The sequence below is a fragment of the Hemitrygon akajei genome, chromosome 5, assembly GCF_048418815.1.
Source record: "Hemitrygon akajei chromosome 5, sHemAka1.3, whole genome shotgun sequence".
Classification (NCBI taxonomy): Eukaryota; Metazoa; Chordata; class Chondrichthyes; order Myliobatiformes; family Dasyatidae; genus Hemitrygon; species Hemitrygon akajei.
In genome coordinates this window covers 187,791,469-187,808,687 of record NC_133128.1, presented here as the reverse complement: position 1 = coordinate 187,808,687, position 17,219 = coordinate 187,791,469, and the positions used below count along the sequence as shown (strand labels likewise).

Here is a 17,219-nt window from a genome sequence, read left to right as displayed (position 1 = left end):
AGAGCATTTTGGAGATAGTGATCACAATTCCAACTCCTTTACCGTAGCATTGGGGAGAGATAGGAACAGGTAAGTTAGAAAAGCGTTTAATTGGAGGAGGGGAATTATGAGGCTATCAGGCAGGAAATTGGAAGCTTAAATTGGAAACAGATGTTCTCAAGGAAAAGTACAGAAGAAATGTGGCAAATATTCAGGGAATATTTGTGTGAAGTTCTGCATAGGTACATTTCAATGAGACAGGAAAGTTATGGTAGGGTACAGGAACCGTGGTGTACAAAGGCTGTAATAAATCTGGTCAAGAAGAAAAGAAAAGCATTCAGAAGGTTCAGAGAGCTAGGTAATGTTAGAGATCTAGAAGACTATGAGGCTAACAGAGAAGAAACTTAAGAAGGAAATTAGGAGAGCCAGAAGGGGCCATGAGAAGGCCTTGGCTGGCAGGATTAAGGAAAACCCCAAGGCATTCTACAAGTATGTGAAGAGCAAGAGGATAAGATGTGAAAGAAAAGGACCTATCAAGTGTGACAGTGGGAAAGTGTGTATGGAACCAGAGGAAATAGCAGAGGTACTTAATGAATACTTTACTTCAGTATTCACTATGGAAAAGGCTGTTGGTGATAATAGTGATGACTTTCAGCAGATTGAAAAGCTTGAGCATGTAGATATTAAGAAAGAGGATGAGTTGGAGCTTTTGGAAAGCATCAAGTTGGATAAGTCACCTGGCCTGGATGACATGTACCCCAGGCTACTATGGGAGGCAAGGGTGGAGATTGCTGAGCCTCTGGCGATGATTTTTCCATCATCAGTAGGGACAGGAGAGGTTCCAGAGGATTGGAGGGTTGCTAATGTTGTTCCTTTATTCAAGAAAGGGAGCAGAGATAGACAGGAAATTATAGACCAGTGAGGCTTACATCAGTGGTTGGTAAGTTGATGGAGAAGATCCTGAGAGGCAGGAGTTATGAACACTTGGAGAGGTATAATATGATTAGGAATAGTCAGCATGGCTTTGTCAAGGGCAGGTCGTGCCTTATGAGCCTGACTGAATTTTTTGAGGATGTGACTAAACACACTGATGAAGGAAAAGCAGTAGATGTAGTGTACATGGATTTCAGCAAGGCATTTGATAAGTTACCCCATGGAAGGCTTATTGAGAAAGTAAGGAGGCATGGGATCCAAGGGGACATTGCTTTGTGGATCCAGAACTGTCTTGCCCACAGAAGGCAAAGAGTGGTTGTAGACGGATCATATTCTGCATGGAGGTCGGTCACCAGTAGAGTGTCTCAGGGATCTGTTCTGGGACCCTTACTCTTCGTGATTTTTATAAATGACCTGGATGAGGAAGTGGAGGGATGGGTTAGTAAGTTTGCTGATGACACTAAGGTTGGTGGTGTTGTGGAGGGCTGTCAGTGTTTACAGTGGGACATTGATAGGATGCAAAACTGGGCTGAGAAGTGGCAGATGGAGTTCAACCCAGATAAGTTTGGTAGGTCAAATATGATGGCAGAATTTAGTATTAATGGTAAGACTTTTGGCATTGTGGAGGATCAGAGAGATCCATAGGACCTGAGTCCATAGGACACTCAAAGCAGCTGCGGAGGTTGACTCTGTAGCTAAGAAGGCGTACGGTGTATTGGCCTTCATCAATAATGGAATTGAATTTAGGAGCTGAGTGGTTTTGTAGCAGCTATATAGGATCCCACTTGGAGTACTGTGCTCAGTTTTGGTCGCCTCACTACAGGAAGGATGTGGAAACCATAGAAAGGGTGCAGAGGAGATTTACAAGGATGTTGCCTGGATTGGGGAGCATGTCTTATGAGGATAGGTTGAGTGAACTCGGCCTTTTCTCCTTGGAGTGATGGAGGATGAGAAGTGACCTGATAGAGGTGTATAAGATGATGAGAGGCATTGATCGTGTGGATAGTCAGAGGCTTTTTCCCAGGGCTGAAATGGTTGCCACAAGAGGACACAGGTTTAAGGTGATGGGGAGTAGGTACAGAGGAAATGTCAGAGGTAAATTTTTTACTCAGAGTGGTGAGTGCGTGGAATGGGCTGCCGGCAATGGTGGTGGAAGTGGATATTATAGGGTGTTTTAAGAGACTTTTAGATAGGTACAGGGAGCTTAGAAAAATAGAGGACTATAGGTAAGCGTAGTAACTTCTAAGGTAGAGACATATTCAGCTCAATCTTGTGTGCCGAAGGGCCTGTATTGCGCTGTAGGTTTTCTATGTTTCTATGAAAACAGGGAAGTGCCCCAAAGAATGAACGACAGTTAAACATGAGAACCGCAAAGTACCCCCCCCAGCCCCCCTCCCATGTGTAAGCGACAGTGGGCAGCAATCCCCTCTTCCCCCACCAGCAAAATTAAACGCACATCAGTACAATCACCAAGCCCAAGTGTGTGCTAAGCGATAGCAAAGACACAAACCTTGCAGTTACCCCAGAAATTCCGCATTTCTTCCAAATTCGACAACCCACAGGTTCTCTCTCTCCCAGGCAAGGGAGAGGGAGGTGTCCCCCTTTTTCACAGCAGGTGGGAGACCTAACAACAACCCGCTGGTTTACGATCTTAAAAGTCTGTTTCGTCACTTTTTCCGAGCTCTGTGCCAAAGATTGCAAAGACCTCGGGTCTTCGGTGCACATGGCAAAAGATTTTCCGGCCTCCCTGACAACACACGAGTCTCTGGCCGTGACACTGACCCTTGATGCGCCCGTCTTCAGAGCCCCGAGAAATTAGGTTTCCAAACACCGATATTCTCAGGCCAAACCCTTGGCATGTTGAATAGCAGCCAGTCGTGGAACTCCGAAAGCGGGTCCCATTCCCGCAAAGAACCAAAGCTTGCGTGGAACTCCAAGTCAATGTCTTCAAAAGAACCCTGAAAGAAAAAAATAAAGATATTAAAGGGAGAAATAGAGCTGTTTCCGAAGATGCAAGCAAAGGAGTCGCCATTAGGTACCATCCTTCCTCCTAAGTCTGACGTTGCAGTATTTCAGTGGAGTAAAGGAAATTACAACTGTATAAGAGATGAGTTGGCCTAAGTAAATTGGAAGGAGATGATGTGCTAGAGATGATAACAGAGCAGCAATGGGATGAATTTCTGGGAAAAATGAGAAAGGTGCAGGATAGATATATTCCAAAAATGAAGAAACATTCAAATGGCAAAAGACTACAACCGTGGCTGAAAGGGGAAGTCAAAGCTAAAGTTGAAGCCAAAGAGAGGGCATACAACAAAGCAAAAGTTAGTGGGTAGATGGATGACTGGGAAGCTTTAAAAGAGAGAAACTAAAAGTGTCTTTAGAAGAAAAAAGATGAAATATGAAAGCAAGCTAGTGGATAGTAAAAGTTGTTTCAAGTATGTAAAAGACTAAAAGAGAGATGAGAGTGGATATAGGATCACCAGAAAATGAGGCTGGAGAAATAATAATGGGGGATAAGGAGATGGCAGATTTATATTTAAAATCTTTTTTCTCAGTTCTTTTCTTCTAGATTTGAATGCTGATTTGCCTTGATTATAGGCTTTTTAACCTATGGTATTACTTTGTTTACATTTGGACTTCCAGAATTCATTGTTCATCAATCTGGTTTATATTTTCATGGGACACCACAGTAGCATAGTGGTTGCACAATGCCTTACAGTATCAGCAACCTGGGTTCAGTTCCCGCTGCTCTCTGTAGAAGTTTGTATGTTCTCCCCAACACTGCATGGGTTTCCTCCAAGTGCTCCACTTCCCTCACACAACCCAAAGATGTGCCGGTTCATCGGTTGATTGGTCATTGTAAATTGTCCCATGATTAGGCTAGGTTAATTCTGGGGATTGCTGGGCAGCGTGGCTCAAAGGGCCAGAAGGGCCTATTCTGTGCTGTATCTCAATCAATCCATCATCCATCATTCAAGCAAGGAATTGGTAATCAACTTAAATATCCTGCCAAATGGCTCTACCTTATCATTATCTATACTGAAGTTTGTGTTTCATGATGCAATTATTCTTCAAACATTTTCTATAATCTCTGGGCCTGTCATTATTAGAATTCTGAAGAATTAGGGGTGACCTCATTGAAACCTATCGAATGATGAAGGCCATGATGAGTGGATGTGGATAGGATGTTTCCTATGGTGGGGAAGTCTCAGACAAAAGGACTCAGCCTCAGAATAGAGGGGCATTCTTTTAGAACGGAGATGAGGAGGAATTTATTTTGCCAGAGAGTGGTGAATCTGTGGAATTCTTTGCCACAGGCAGCTGTGGAGCCCAAGTCTTTATGCATATTTAAGGCAGAGGTTGATAGATTCTTGACTGGTCAGTATATGAAGAGATACAGGGAGAAGGCAGGAGATTGGGGCTAAGAGGAAAATTGGATCAGCCATGATGAAATCGTAGAACAAACATGATGGGCCAAATGGCCTAATTCTGCTCCTTCTTCTTAGGGTCATAATAGTATTTCTTCAAGGCTATGTGATATTAATTATAATCCCTGGTCTCAAATTTTTATTGTAATTTTAATGTGAACCTCCTTGTAATGTCTGGTACTTGCATCCAGTTTAAAAATGCTTAAATAACTTAGCTTCATTGATGAAGCACAAATTTATCCAGTGAGTGGGTATTACATGCAAAGCAGATTGTTTCAAAATTTATATTGTGATAAAGGGATAAGTAGATGACAATTCATTGCAAGCAACAATAAAGATTCTCTTCTGGATTTGCTGATACTTCAAAAAGAGCAGTTTGCTTGAGACTGCCTTAAGGCTGTATTACTTATTACTCGTTCATCATGTGCCATGTCATATGACGTAGGTTATCATGATCTTTCCATGACCATGATTGTTCTTGGCATTTTTTTCTACAGAAGTACTTTGCCATTGCCATCTTCAGGGCAGTGTCTTTACAAGACTGGCTACCCCAGCCATTATCAATACTATTCAGAGTTTGTCTGCCTGGTGTCCGTGGTCACATAACCAGGACTTGTGATTTGTACCAGCAGCTCATATGACCATCTGCCACTTGCTCCCATGGCTTCACGTGACCCTGATCGGGAATGAAGTGGGAGCTAAATAGGTGCTACACCTTACCTAAGGGTGATCTTCAGGATAGTGGAGAGAAAGAACACATTATATTATACCTACTTTGGTAGAGACGCATCTCCAGCCCACCACCTAGAATTAGTTTTAAGGAAAGAAATTGTTGCCAAAAGAAGGGAGAGCTGGAACAGGATGATTATTAGTTAGCCAAAGTTTAGTCATTTTTTGGAACTATTAATGACTTAAGTCGCATGGCTTTGGGATAACTTTCTTCCAATTGACCTTTTCACTCGTAAATTAAAATGATCCAGCATTGGTCCACTTGGTGTCAAAGATTGTCCATCTCATTTAGAGCAAACAGACTCAGACAGATTATAGTATTTATAGGGTGATCAGCTGAACCATCCACATGTTATGTTATCCTTTGTGCCTATACATAAGTTACAATCTTCATAGGTCCACAGCAAATACCCTTGCCTTTTGCACAGTTATTTGTCTGTATAATTTTTATGCCTTGTACTGTAGTGCTGCCACAAAACTATAAAATTTAAGGCATATGTCAGGGATAATAATCCTAATTCTGGTTGATCAAAGAGCCATGTGTTGTCCTCAAACTGCTTGTCTCTTCTGACTGCTCAATGGTACCACATGTCCCTGATTGGATATCTACACACTTTCACTTCCTATAGATTTTCCTTTTCTCATGGGCAAAAGCCTGTGAAACAATGGTTGGCACATTCACAAACTTCCTCAACTTTACAGTCAATTTTCACACATCTTAGCAATCCTCAATAGCCTAATTTCCAACCATGTACCTTTCAAGGTAAATTCAAAGTTCAAAGTAAATTTATGATCAAAGTATATATTGGTCACTCTATACAGCTCTTGAGCTTCATTTTCTTGCAGGAGTACTCAAGAAATCTATAATAGACTGAGAACCATAATACAACCAATAAAAGACCGCACCAACTTGACCAAATTGATGCGCTCTTTCTCTGATATATTTACACTTGTCCAAGTGTCTGTAATTCTATATGAGGTTGTTCTTTCTTGAACTTTCTCACCTTATCTTGCTGTATCCATTTTTCATCAAGGCTGTGACATTTCTCATTTTTCAGCCTCCTGAATCATGTTTCATAAATTGGTATTCAAAAGTTATAAGGCATTTATTTCTCTTGCAAATTACAAACAATAATTACAAACGTTGTTCATGGTAAAGTATAATAGTTAAAAGAAAAAAATTTGTGGAGATTTTCTCAGGAATCTAATAACTAGTTATTGAGATTAACTTATTTATTTCAATTTCACAATTTTGAAAATTAATTATCATAGCTGTACATGTTTGTCCTCTACCTGTATAGCAACTCGTTACCCCAATGGAACCTATTGTCCACCCTTTATGTTTGAATGCAAGAATCATGTCTGTGTATATCTAAACTGGAAGTGTGATGGAGACGATGACTGTGGTGATGGATCTGATGAAGAGCTCCACCTTTGTGGTAAGCTACTCAAGTAAACTTAAGGAAATGGTCATTCTTCATGAAGTAGTGTCTGTCATAACATCAAAGCAGGTTAATCAGTACTTCCATAACTGAATTATCAACATTATTGGTTTGTTGGAAAAAATGAGGAGTAATTCTATTTCTAAAGCCCATGAAGAAAGTTTTTTTTTTACTGGCCAGTACACCACTGGCATTTAGGGCAGCAATGAAGGTCCTCCTTCTCTGGCAATGCTCAGGGCTTCCTTCATTGTGTCATTAGCTTCCTCTCAATTTTCACTACTGGTCACTAATGCAAATCCCAGATGGTGACTCGGGAATGCCATTGCATTCATATGTAGAAGGATTCTTCACTGCTGTTTCCCTAATCATTTTGTTTTACCAGTCAGGGTTGTTAGCCCTGGGCTGAACCCCCAAACCTGGAGAACTGGTGGCCTCTCTTAGTCTGGCCTCTACCTTTTGACTAGTTTGGCATGGGTGACCCTACAAAGAGCCATAGCATAAACCCTGATTGCAGCCACCATTGCTCTCCATGTCATGGAAGCATGCAAGCCTCCAAATCACAACATTGTATGGTCCTCTTGGAGGCCTTCAAGAAGTTAGAGATAAAAAAATCTTCTCAATGTGGACCAATGTGAAATTAGATTTTCTAGTACTCAGTAGCCATCCATGCAACTTAGTTCACAACAGGTGTTATAATCTCACTCAAGGCTATGGTGATCTCCTACTAGAATAGGGTGTCCATGGAGGGGTAGCACCTGTGGTGAAGTGGCTTGTCTTGTCCATTCTGAGACATTTCACTCACCTTTGATCCCCACTGGACACTCAGCTCTCACCTGTGACTCCAAGTAGCTGTTTGCATGCAACAGAGGCCACACCTTGGTAACCACTTCGACAAGTTGACTAAAGTGATGGACCTCATTCCCTGGTGATATAGAGATGCACCTGTCCTAGTCAGCTCTGGCAGACTGGGTGGATGAGATCCAATGGGCAGGAAGGCAGTACTGCAATCCTCTGTGGAGAGCCAAGGGCACGACAAGGCACAGGAGACATCATGATCATCCATGATCCAAGGAAGACCCCCAGTTTATGATGCTTCTTTGTACCACTGGACCTGGACTTCTGAGGTTGAGAGAGAGGAACTGCCCAGTGCAATGGCTTTTCCACTTTAAAAACCCTCCTGCACAGGTCTCGGGTCATCATTGGACATGACAGACAATCACCACTAGAAGTTTAAGTAATTTCTTTCTGGTACAATTTCTAAGAGTGTTAATTTGGTAATTGATGTTCCATGATGTAGGATGATTTACTCTGTGTCAAACTGGGACACATATGAGCAAGGCCTTAATATTAGAACAGCAGAGATATGATATGATGCAGAGTAACTGAGCAGCTAACACTTAATACTTTCCTCCTGCATGTGGTCCAACTTTCTAAAAAGTTTAATGGTCAAAAGAAAGAATAGCCTGTGGATGGATAATTAGATGGTTTTAATGTTCCCGATAAAATATCCAAATTGCTTGACCTTATTGGAAGAGGGAACTGAGACACAGCTCTCAGGTTGTTTTGCTTGAGCCCTTAGCTCCCAGCGGAACATAGGAACCTCCCATCTCCATTGTCCAAAGTCAATGGTCTGGTTGGAGTTCATCACTGTTTCTGTAGTCCATTGCATCCACTGTACAGGGAATTGGCCAATAGTTTCACCAGAGCCCTGTTGTGAGTCTTACCCATTTCCACATCTCACTGTGGGGACTAGGGTTGGACTTTGAGAGACAGGAAAGGTTGTTAGTGAATCAGAAAAGTTGTAGTTTCTCTTTGTGTTCGAAGTGATCTTGGAGAAGTGAGTTATTGTGGCAGATTTCAGGGAACAATTGTCCATTATTAAGCCACATTTGGTAGTGAATGGCAAACTAGCAGCACACCATACATATCCAGGTCTTTTTTCAGACTCTAAGGGCCATGTCAGTTGAGAGTTTTGCATTAAATTGAATACAGTTTCCTCTTCAATTTTTAGTTTTCAACTGGGTACTCATGGAGATATTGTGCATAGAACATTCAGAACGTCACACACAAACTACCGAAGGAGCTCAGCAGATCTGGTAGTATCAATGGGATTGAATAAACATCTTCAATCCAAGGCACTTCTTCAGGACTGGAAAGGAATTTGGAAGATGCCAGAATAAAAAGTTGAGGGGAAGGGAACAGTGTTGACTGCTTATTCATTTCATAAGACCATAAGATATAGGAGCAGGAGTAGACCATTTGGCCCATCAAGACTGCTCTGTCATTCAATAATGGGCTGATCCAATTCTTTCAGTCATCCCCACTCCCCTGCCTTCTCCCCATGCCCTTTGATGCCCTGACTAATCAAGAACCTATCTATCTCTGCCTTAAATGACTTGGCCTCCACAGCCACTCATGGCAACAAATTCCACAGATTTACCACCCTCTGACTAAAGTAATTTCTCTGCATTTCTGTACTAAATGGACATCGTTCAATCCTGAAGTTGTGCCTCTTGTCCTGGACTCCCCTACCTATCTAATCTGTAGGCCTTTTAACATTCAGAATGTTTCTATGAGATCCCCCATCACTCTCCTGAACTCCAGGGAATGCAACCCAAGAGCTACCAGATATTCCCCATACGGTAACCCTTACATTCCTGGAATCATTCTCATGAATCTTCTCTGAACCCTCTCCAATGTCAGTATATCCTTTCCAAAATTAAAGAGCCCAAAACTGCACACAATACTCTTAACTATGGTTTCATGAGTGCCTTATAGAGCCTCAACATCACATCCCTGCTCTTATATTCTATACCTCTAGAAATGAATGCCAACATTGCATTTGCCTTCATCACCACCAACACAACCTGGAGGTTAACTTTTAGGATATCTTGCACAAGGACTCCCAAGTCCCTTTACATCTCTGCATTTTGAATTATCTTCCCATCTAAATAATAGTCTGCCCATTTATTTCTTCCACCAAAGTGCATGACCATACACTTTCCAACATTGTATTTCATTTGCCACTTCTTTGCCCATTCCCCTAAACTATCTAAGCCTCTCTATAGGCTCTCTATTTCCTCAACACTACCCACTCCTGCACCTAACTTTGTATCATCAGCAAATTTAGCCACAAATCCATTAATCCCATAATCAAAATTATTGACATACATCATAAAAAGCTGCGGTCCCAACACTGACCCTTGTGGAACTCCACTGATAATGAGCAGCCAGCCAGAATAGAATCCCTTTATTCCCACTCTGTTTCCTGCCGACCAGTCGATGCTCTACCCATGCTAGTAATTTCCCTGTAATTCCATGGGATCTTATCTTGCTATGCAGCCTCATGTGCAGCACCTTGTCAAAGGCCTTCTGAAAATCCAAATGCACTACATCTACTCCATCTCCTTTGTCTACACTGCCCATAATTTCCTCCAAAAATTGCAGTAGGTTAGTCAGCCAGGATTTTCTTTTCAGGAAACCATACTGGCTTAGGCCTATCTTGTCATGTGCCTCCAGGTACTCTGTAATCTCATCCCTAACAATTGATTCCAACAACTTCCCAACCACTGATATCAGGCTAACAGGTCTATAGATTCCTTTTTGCTGTCTCCCACCCTTCTTAAATAGAGGAGTAACTTTTGCAATTTTCCAGTCATCCGGTACAATGTCAGAATCTATCAATTCTTTAAAGATCATTGTTAATGCCTCCGCAATCTCTCCAGCTACTTCCTTCAGAACCTGAGGGTGCATTCCATCAGGTCCAGGAGTTTTATCCATCCTCAGACCATTAAGCTTCCTGAGCACCTTCTCAATCATAATTCTCACTGCACATACTTCACTTCCCTGACACTCTTGAATGTCCAGTATACTGATGTCTTCCACTGTGAAGACTGATGCAAAATACGCATTCAGTTCCTCTGTCACCTCTGTGTCTCTCATTACAATATCTCCAGTATCATTTCGTATTTGTCCTATATCTATCCTCAGCTGTCTTTTATTCTTTACATACTTAAAAGAGCTTTTAGTATCTACTCTGATATTAGTTGCCAGCTTCCTTTTATAATTTATCTTTTCCTTCCTAATGACCTTCTTTGTTTCCTTCTGCAAGTTTTTAAAATTGTCCCAATCCTCCATCTTCCCAGTAGCTTTGGCTTCTTTGTATGTCCTCTCTTTTGCTTTTACTTTGGTTCTGACTTCACTTGTCAGCTACGGTAGTGTCCTTCTTCCCTTTGAAAATTTCTTCTTATTTGGAATATATCTGTCTTGCACTTCCCTCATTTTTCACAGAAACTCCAGCCATTGCTGTCTGCTGTTCTTCCTGCTAGTGTCTCTTTCCAGTCAACCTTGGCCAGTTCTTCTTTCATGCCATTGTAATTTCCTTTATTCCACTGAAATACTGACACGTTTCTCCTTCTCAAATTTCAAAGTGAACTCGATCACTTTGGTCCCTACGGGTTCCGTAACCTTAAGCTCTCTTTATCACATCTGGATCATTGCACAATATCCAATCCAGCACAGCCAATCCTCTAGCGGGCTCAATGACAAGCTGTTCTAAAAAGCCATCCCTCAGAAATTCTACAAATTCTCTTGAGGTCCGGAACAGACCTGGTTTTCCCAGTCCTTTCATGTTAAAATCCCCAACGATTACCGTGACATTGCCCTTCTGACACGCCTTTTCTATCTCCTGCTGTAATTGTCCTTTTACCCTTGCCATTTCTTAACTCAACCCATAGAGGCTCTACAGCTTCCGATCCTATGTCATCCCTTTCTAATGATTTGATATTATTTCTTATACACAGGGCCACACAATCCCCTCTACCTACTAAACTATCTTTCTGATACACTGTATATCCTTGGACGTTCAGCTCTCAATCCTTTAGCAAAGTTTCAGAGATGGCCACAATGTCATACTTGCCAATCTATAGCTGAATATCAAGATCATCAATTTTATTTCCATAGATGCTGCCTGACCTGCTGAGTTCCTCCAGCATTTTGTGTGTATGGTTTCAAACTTCCAGCATCTGCAAAATCTCGTGTTTAATATTGAGAGCTTTATGTAATAGTAAAGCTAACTCATAGTTCCACTTACTGAAGCATGCTTTCAATTTCCTTAGAAAATCAAAACAATTGCATACCCTCTCACTACCAAAGTAAATCAGGGCTCAGAAATGTTGTTTGTTATCTTTAATGTAAACTTTTATTAGAGGAAAAGGCCTTTGAATTTATTGCGCCTCTGTTAGCTTTCTGAAGGAGTAGTTTGCTTGGGCCTATTTGCATTTTGTCTAATGCATTCTAGCTTTACGATCACAGAAAAGTGTGGTGAAAGAGGAGGCCATTCTGGTCGTCGTAGCTCTGCTGATTCTTTTTTGCTTATGTATACCCAAGTTCATTAATAACATATGATTTTAATAACATTTATGATAGATATTTTCTGCCTATTTCTCTGTGTTTCGTCCACAATTTTACAAGGATGTTGCCGGATCTGGAGAACCTGTGTTATAAGGAAAGATTGAACAGGTTAGGCCTTTATTCCTTGAAACATAGAAGATACAGAGGAGATCTGATAGAGGTATACAAAATTCTGAGTGCTATAAATTGAGCAAATGTAAGCCAGCTATTTCCACTGAGGTTAGGTGGGACTACAGAGCTCATGGGCTAAGGGTGAAAGGTGAAAATTTTAAGGGAAACATGAGGGGAAACCTGTTCACTCAGAAGGTCATGAGAATGTGGAATGAGTTGCCAGCACAAGTGATGCAAGCAAACTCAATTTCAGCATTTAAGAGAAGTTTGGATAGGCACATGGATGGTAGGGATATGGAGGGCTATGTTCCTGGCGCAGGTCGATGGGAGTAGGCAGTTTAAATGGTTTTGGCATTTAAAAATTCAATTAATGCTTAAACTTTTGAGACATAATTCATTTGCAGTGGACATTGTTTGTGAGCCTCCTGGTCGTTTTCATTGTGATAATAATCGATGCATTTATGGACACGAGGTGTGCAATACAAGAGATGACTGTGGAGATGGAAGTGATGAAACTGAAGAAAGATGTAAGTTCTCTGCTTGTATTTCCTTTTCAGTAAGCTTTACATGGCAGTGATTTGGGCAAGTACATTCATAACAATTAATAAATGAAATATTTATTTTGTAATTAGGTAGCCTATCCACATCCATATCTCCTTGCACAACTGAGGAATACAAATGTAGGAATGGACATTGCATTCCTGACTACCGTGTCTGTGATAATTATGCTCATTGTGAAGACCTATCCGATGAGTTGGAATGCAGTAAGTATATGAACATCTAACTTGTAAAGGTGTAATTTTTAATTGTAATGCAAAAAAACTGAATATATATGGAGACAATACAAAAATATACAGTAAATTTTTATGGAATGCTGTTATCTGGCGTTGATTTGCATTTAAAAGTATCTTGCTTGATAAAGAAGTTTACATTTGATAACAAAATTAGCTCTGAGTTTAGCTTACAGCTGTGCAATGAACTAGCAAATGGAATTCACCAGCAAGTCCATTCAGTGAGAACAAATTATAGAAAATCTGCAGATCCAAGCAACACAAACAAAATGCTGGAGGAACTCAAAAGACAGGGTCTCAGCTCAAAACATTGACTGTACACTTTTCCATGGATGCTGCCTGGCCGGCCAAGAAGTGGGAAAGGTACAAGAGGGACTTGTCCATGGGTCCCTAAAGGTCATAGGAAAGGCAGAAACAGTTGATAAGGAAGCATTGGATCAATTGCCTTGATAAGCTTTGGTATTGAATTCAACAACAGGTAATCCATGTAAAAATGCTTTAATATACTAGTTTATAAAGTCTCTGGAGAACATCAGTTACTTCCGTCATATTAGATTTTGGCAGGAATTCCTCAGACACGATTCATTGACTCAAATACAGCTGCTTCTATAACAGCCTTCCTTTTATGATAAGTCAGGAGAGTGGATACTCTCTGATCATTGTGAATTGTACATTTCCCTTTTGGAAAGGAGCAGCAGTTGTCTACATCCAGAAGTCCTTAATAATGTTCAGACATGGGCTAACAAGAGACAGCAACAAAAGTGCCAATCAACAATGATGCTGTACAACAGCATCTAGCCACCTGCTCTTGGCTTTTTTCACAGTTAATGGCATACCATCAATCAACACTCACTCTAGATATCTTGGGGGTCAGCACTGACCAGAAAATGAAGGTCAAAGGCTGGGTATCCTGTAGGGAGTAACTCTCCATTTGATACCTATATTCCCTTCCTCGTCTGCAAGGAATGCTTGGAATTTGCTGAATATTTCCCAAATTACTGGAGGAGTTCAGCACCAACAGTCAGACAACATCCAAGATGAGATTGGCATATCACCCACCATCCTACACACTTACTCACTACACTCCACTATTACCACTACACTCTTGCTACATCCATATGCCCCATCCATTAAAAAACACATCTTATTTTTCTAGGGTTCTCTCAAATCCAAGACCTCTTGGGCAATTGTGTGCTACACATAGTACAGTAGAGGTATATGTCAAGCACTGTCCTGACTTGGAAATATATCACCATTGTGGATGAATCTTTCTTGGAATTCCCTGACCAGGAAAGGAATGGCAATGGCATAATAAGTCATTGTCTCCTTCTGGAGAGCAATTACATATGGCCAATGAATGCAGCATTACCAAGAATGTACTGATCTTAGAAGCAATATATAAGAATGAGTTGAGTCTCTTTATGTTCATGTGATACTTCATAAGAGCCTATAGACTGGTTGTTTTAAGACAAACAATTAGTGATTAGGTGGCAGGGTGAAGATGCAACTCTACCAAAGGAGGTGTAAGGTGCTCCTTCCCTCTGCTAGCCCGCAGGTCTCCCTTGGGCGAGGTTTCGCACTTGTGTACCCCCCCCCCCCCGATAAATGTCACGTGTAGACATGGGAGCAGCTGGTGGATGGCCGTGTGAGCAGCTGATGTATATCACAAGTCCTGGTTATCGGACCTCTGATGCCAGGCAGACAATCTCTGAAGAGTATTGATAATGGCTGGGGTCACCTGTCTTGTGAAGACACTGCCCAGAAGAAGGCAATGGCAAACCACTTCTGTAGAAAAATTTGCCAAGAACAGTCACGGTCATGGGAACTTGCCACACCACATGATAATGATGATTAGTGATTAGCCCTACATTCTCAGCAAAGTGAAATTACATATTTGCTGAATTTGTGAAGGTGGGCTCACTTTATACATTAGGATTCAGGATTAGAGTAATGACAATATCTTGCTTAGAATTTCCACTAATGTTACAAGCTAATATATTGAAAAAAACTCAAGGCTCTTGAACAAAAGGGGATAACTACACTCACTTGCCATCCATTCAGATGTTCCCACAACCAATGATCTCACTTTAAGGACTCTTTATCTTGTTATTTTTAGGTTCTCGTTATTTGTTGCAATTTATTTACATTTGCATTTGCACAGTTTGTTGTCCTCTGCACTCTGGTTGATCTTACATTCATCCTGTTTTAGTTACTATTCTATAGTTTTGCTGAGCGTGTCCGCGGCTGAATGAACCTCAGGGTTATATGGGGTCACTTATATGTACGCTGATAATTCATTTTACTTTGAACTTTGAACTTTAATATATTCATATACGTTACAATAAGAGGATTTTTAAATGAATGTTAAATAAAAGTTTCTTGCTGTTTCCTTAGGCTCTTATATAAATCGAACCTGTGCAGAAAATCTCTGTGAACACAATTGTACAGATCTGATGGATGGAGGTTTCATCTGCTTTTGTAAACACGGATACAAAGTAAATGAGGATGATGCACGTGCCTGTGATGGTAAATTCATTCATGTTTAACCACATTATTAGTACATTTGAAGAGGTACTGCAGTGTTTCTGCTTTGTCGCCCGTTCTTTCTTGTTGCCGTTTGCATGACATGTTAGTTTTTTTATGCGCGAGGCAGGGGTGGGTAGTTTGGGGTTTGATGTTCTGTTTTTTTTTGGTGTGGGGGAGTGATGTTTTTCTTTGTTTCGTGCCTGTCAGGAGAAGACAAATCTCAGAATTTAATACTTTGATAATGATAATCTTCAACCTTTAAGATAGATTGATTCATTTGAGGAAAATTGCTACTTGTTTCAAAACATGCCAAAATGTTTGAACTTTGTAAAGTAACAGACTATAAGACTATATTTCTGCTCTTAACCCTACTCCTAGAGAGGGTAAGAACAGAGCTCCCCTGGTCTTTGCCATTCTCCACAAAAGTCTCTCTATTCAATGGATCATCCTGTAGATTTTGCCAGCTTCAAAGAGATTTCTCCACCAGACTTATCTTCCCATGCTCTCCCGTTTTCATAATCTGAAACAGTGGTTCCATTTGTGTCTCCTGGATTCACTTTTCCTGTTCATCACTGCCCTTCTCACAGCACGTTCCCTTGGAACTACAATGGATGTAACAGTTGTCACTTTTCTTCTGCCCTTCCCCACCGTACAGAGAATCAAATAGTCCTCCCAAAGGAGGGAGTAGTTTACTTGCACAGCTTCCAGTTTAATGTGTTTCATTTGCTGTTCACAATGTGGTCTCCTTTACGTTAGAGAAACCAAATTCAACTGACTACTTTGAGGAGCACCCTATAATAAGTCTGCAGGGACAACTAGGAGCTCCTTTCTTCCTCACACTTTAATTGAAACCCATTGTTAGATTGGGGAGCAGGATCTCATCTTTTATCTGGACGTGTTGCAGCCCTCCACACACCATATTGAATTCTACAGTTTACGGTTCACTTTCCAGAAAGAGTTCACTTCCTCTGTCTGTGTCGGAGCAGAGCTATCCATTTTAATGTAAGTCATCTATTGAGGATATTGGTGTCTTTTTCTCTCTCAATCAGCACAGCCTGATTGGCTAGACATGTACTTCAGCCCTGCAGTTCACAACTGTGATACTCCTTCTTTATATTCTCAACTCTTTAACTGCCTTTACTTCATAGTTTTTGTTCACTCACATCTTTCTCTCTCTCCCCTCTTTCCTCCTCTCTCTCCTTCTCTTTCTCCCTCCTCTCTCTCTTTTCTCTCTCCTCTCCCCTTCTTCCTCTCCTCTGTCCTTTCTCTCTCCTCTCCTTCTCTCCCTCCTTCTCTCCCTCCTCTCCCTCCTCCTCTCTCCCTTCTTCCTTCTTCTCTGCTGTCTCCTCTCCTCTCTCTGTTCCTCATTCTACCCCTCCATCTCTCTCCCCTCCTCTCTCCTTCCTCCTCAAGACCTCTTCCCATCAACTCCCCTCCCCCTCTCTCCCCCTCCCCTCTCTCCCCCTCTCTCCCCCTCCCCCTCCCCCTCTCTCCCTCCCCCTCACTCCCCTCCCCTCTCTCTCCCCCTCACTCCCATCCCCTCTCTCCTCCCCTCACTCCCCTCCCCTCCCCTCACTCCCCTCCCCTCTCTCCTCCCCTCTCTCTCCTCCCCTCCCCCTCCCACCTCTCTCTCCTCCTCTCTCTCCCTCTCATAGAAACATAGAAAATAGGTGCAGGAGTAGGCCATTCGGCCCTTCGAGCCTGCACCGCCATTCAGTATGATCATGGCTGATCATCCAACTCAGAACCCTGTACCTGCTTTCTCTCCATACCCCTTCTCTGCTCTCAATCTCCCCTTCTCTGCTGTCTCCCCTTCCTCCATGCTCTCCCCTTCCACCTCTCTCTCTTCTCCCCCTCCCCTCTCTCCC

The 17,219-nt window shown here is 41.7% G+C and overlaps 1 protein-coding gene across 1 annotated transcript in view; it reads left to right on the top strand.

The window, feature by feature from the left end:
• lrp2a (low density lipoprotein receptor-related protein 2a) overlaps positions 1-17,219 on the top strand; it is a 396,886-nt gene that overhangs the window by 314,673 nt on the left and 64,994 nt on the right. Inside the window, exons 58-61 of the mRNA XM_073047514.1 lie at positions 6,371-6,508; positions 12,439-12,561; positions 12,667-12,798; positions 15,220-15,351. Of these exons, the coding sequence (XP_072903615.1) occupies positions 6,371-6,508; positions 12,439-12,561; positions 12,667-12,798; positions 15,220-15,351 (525 nt within the window). The remainder of the gene's footprint in view (positions 1-6,370; positions 6,509-12,438; positions 12,562-12,666; positions 12,799-15,219; positions 15,352-17,219) is intronic.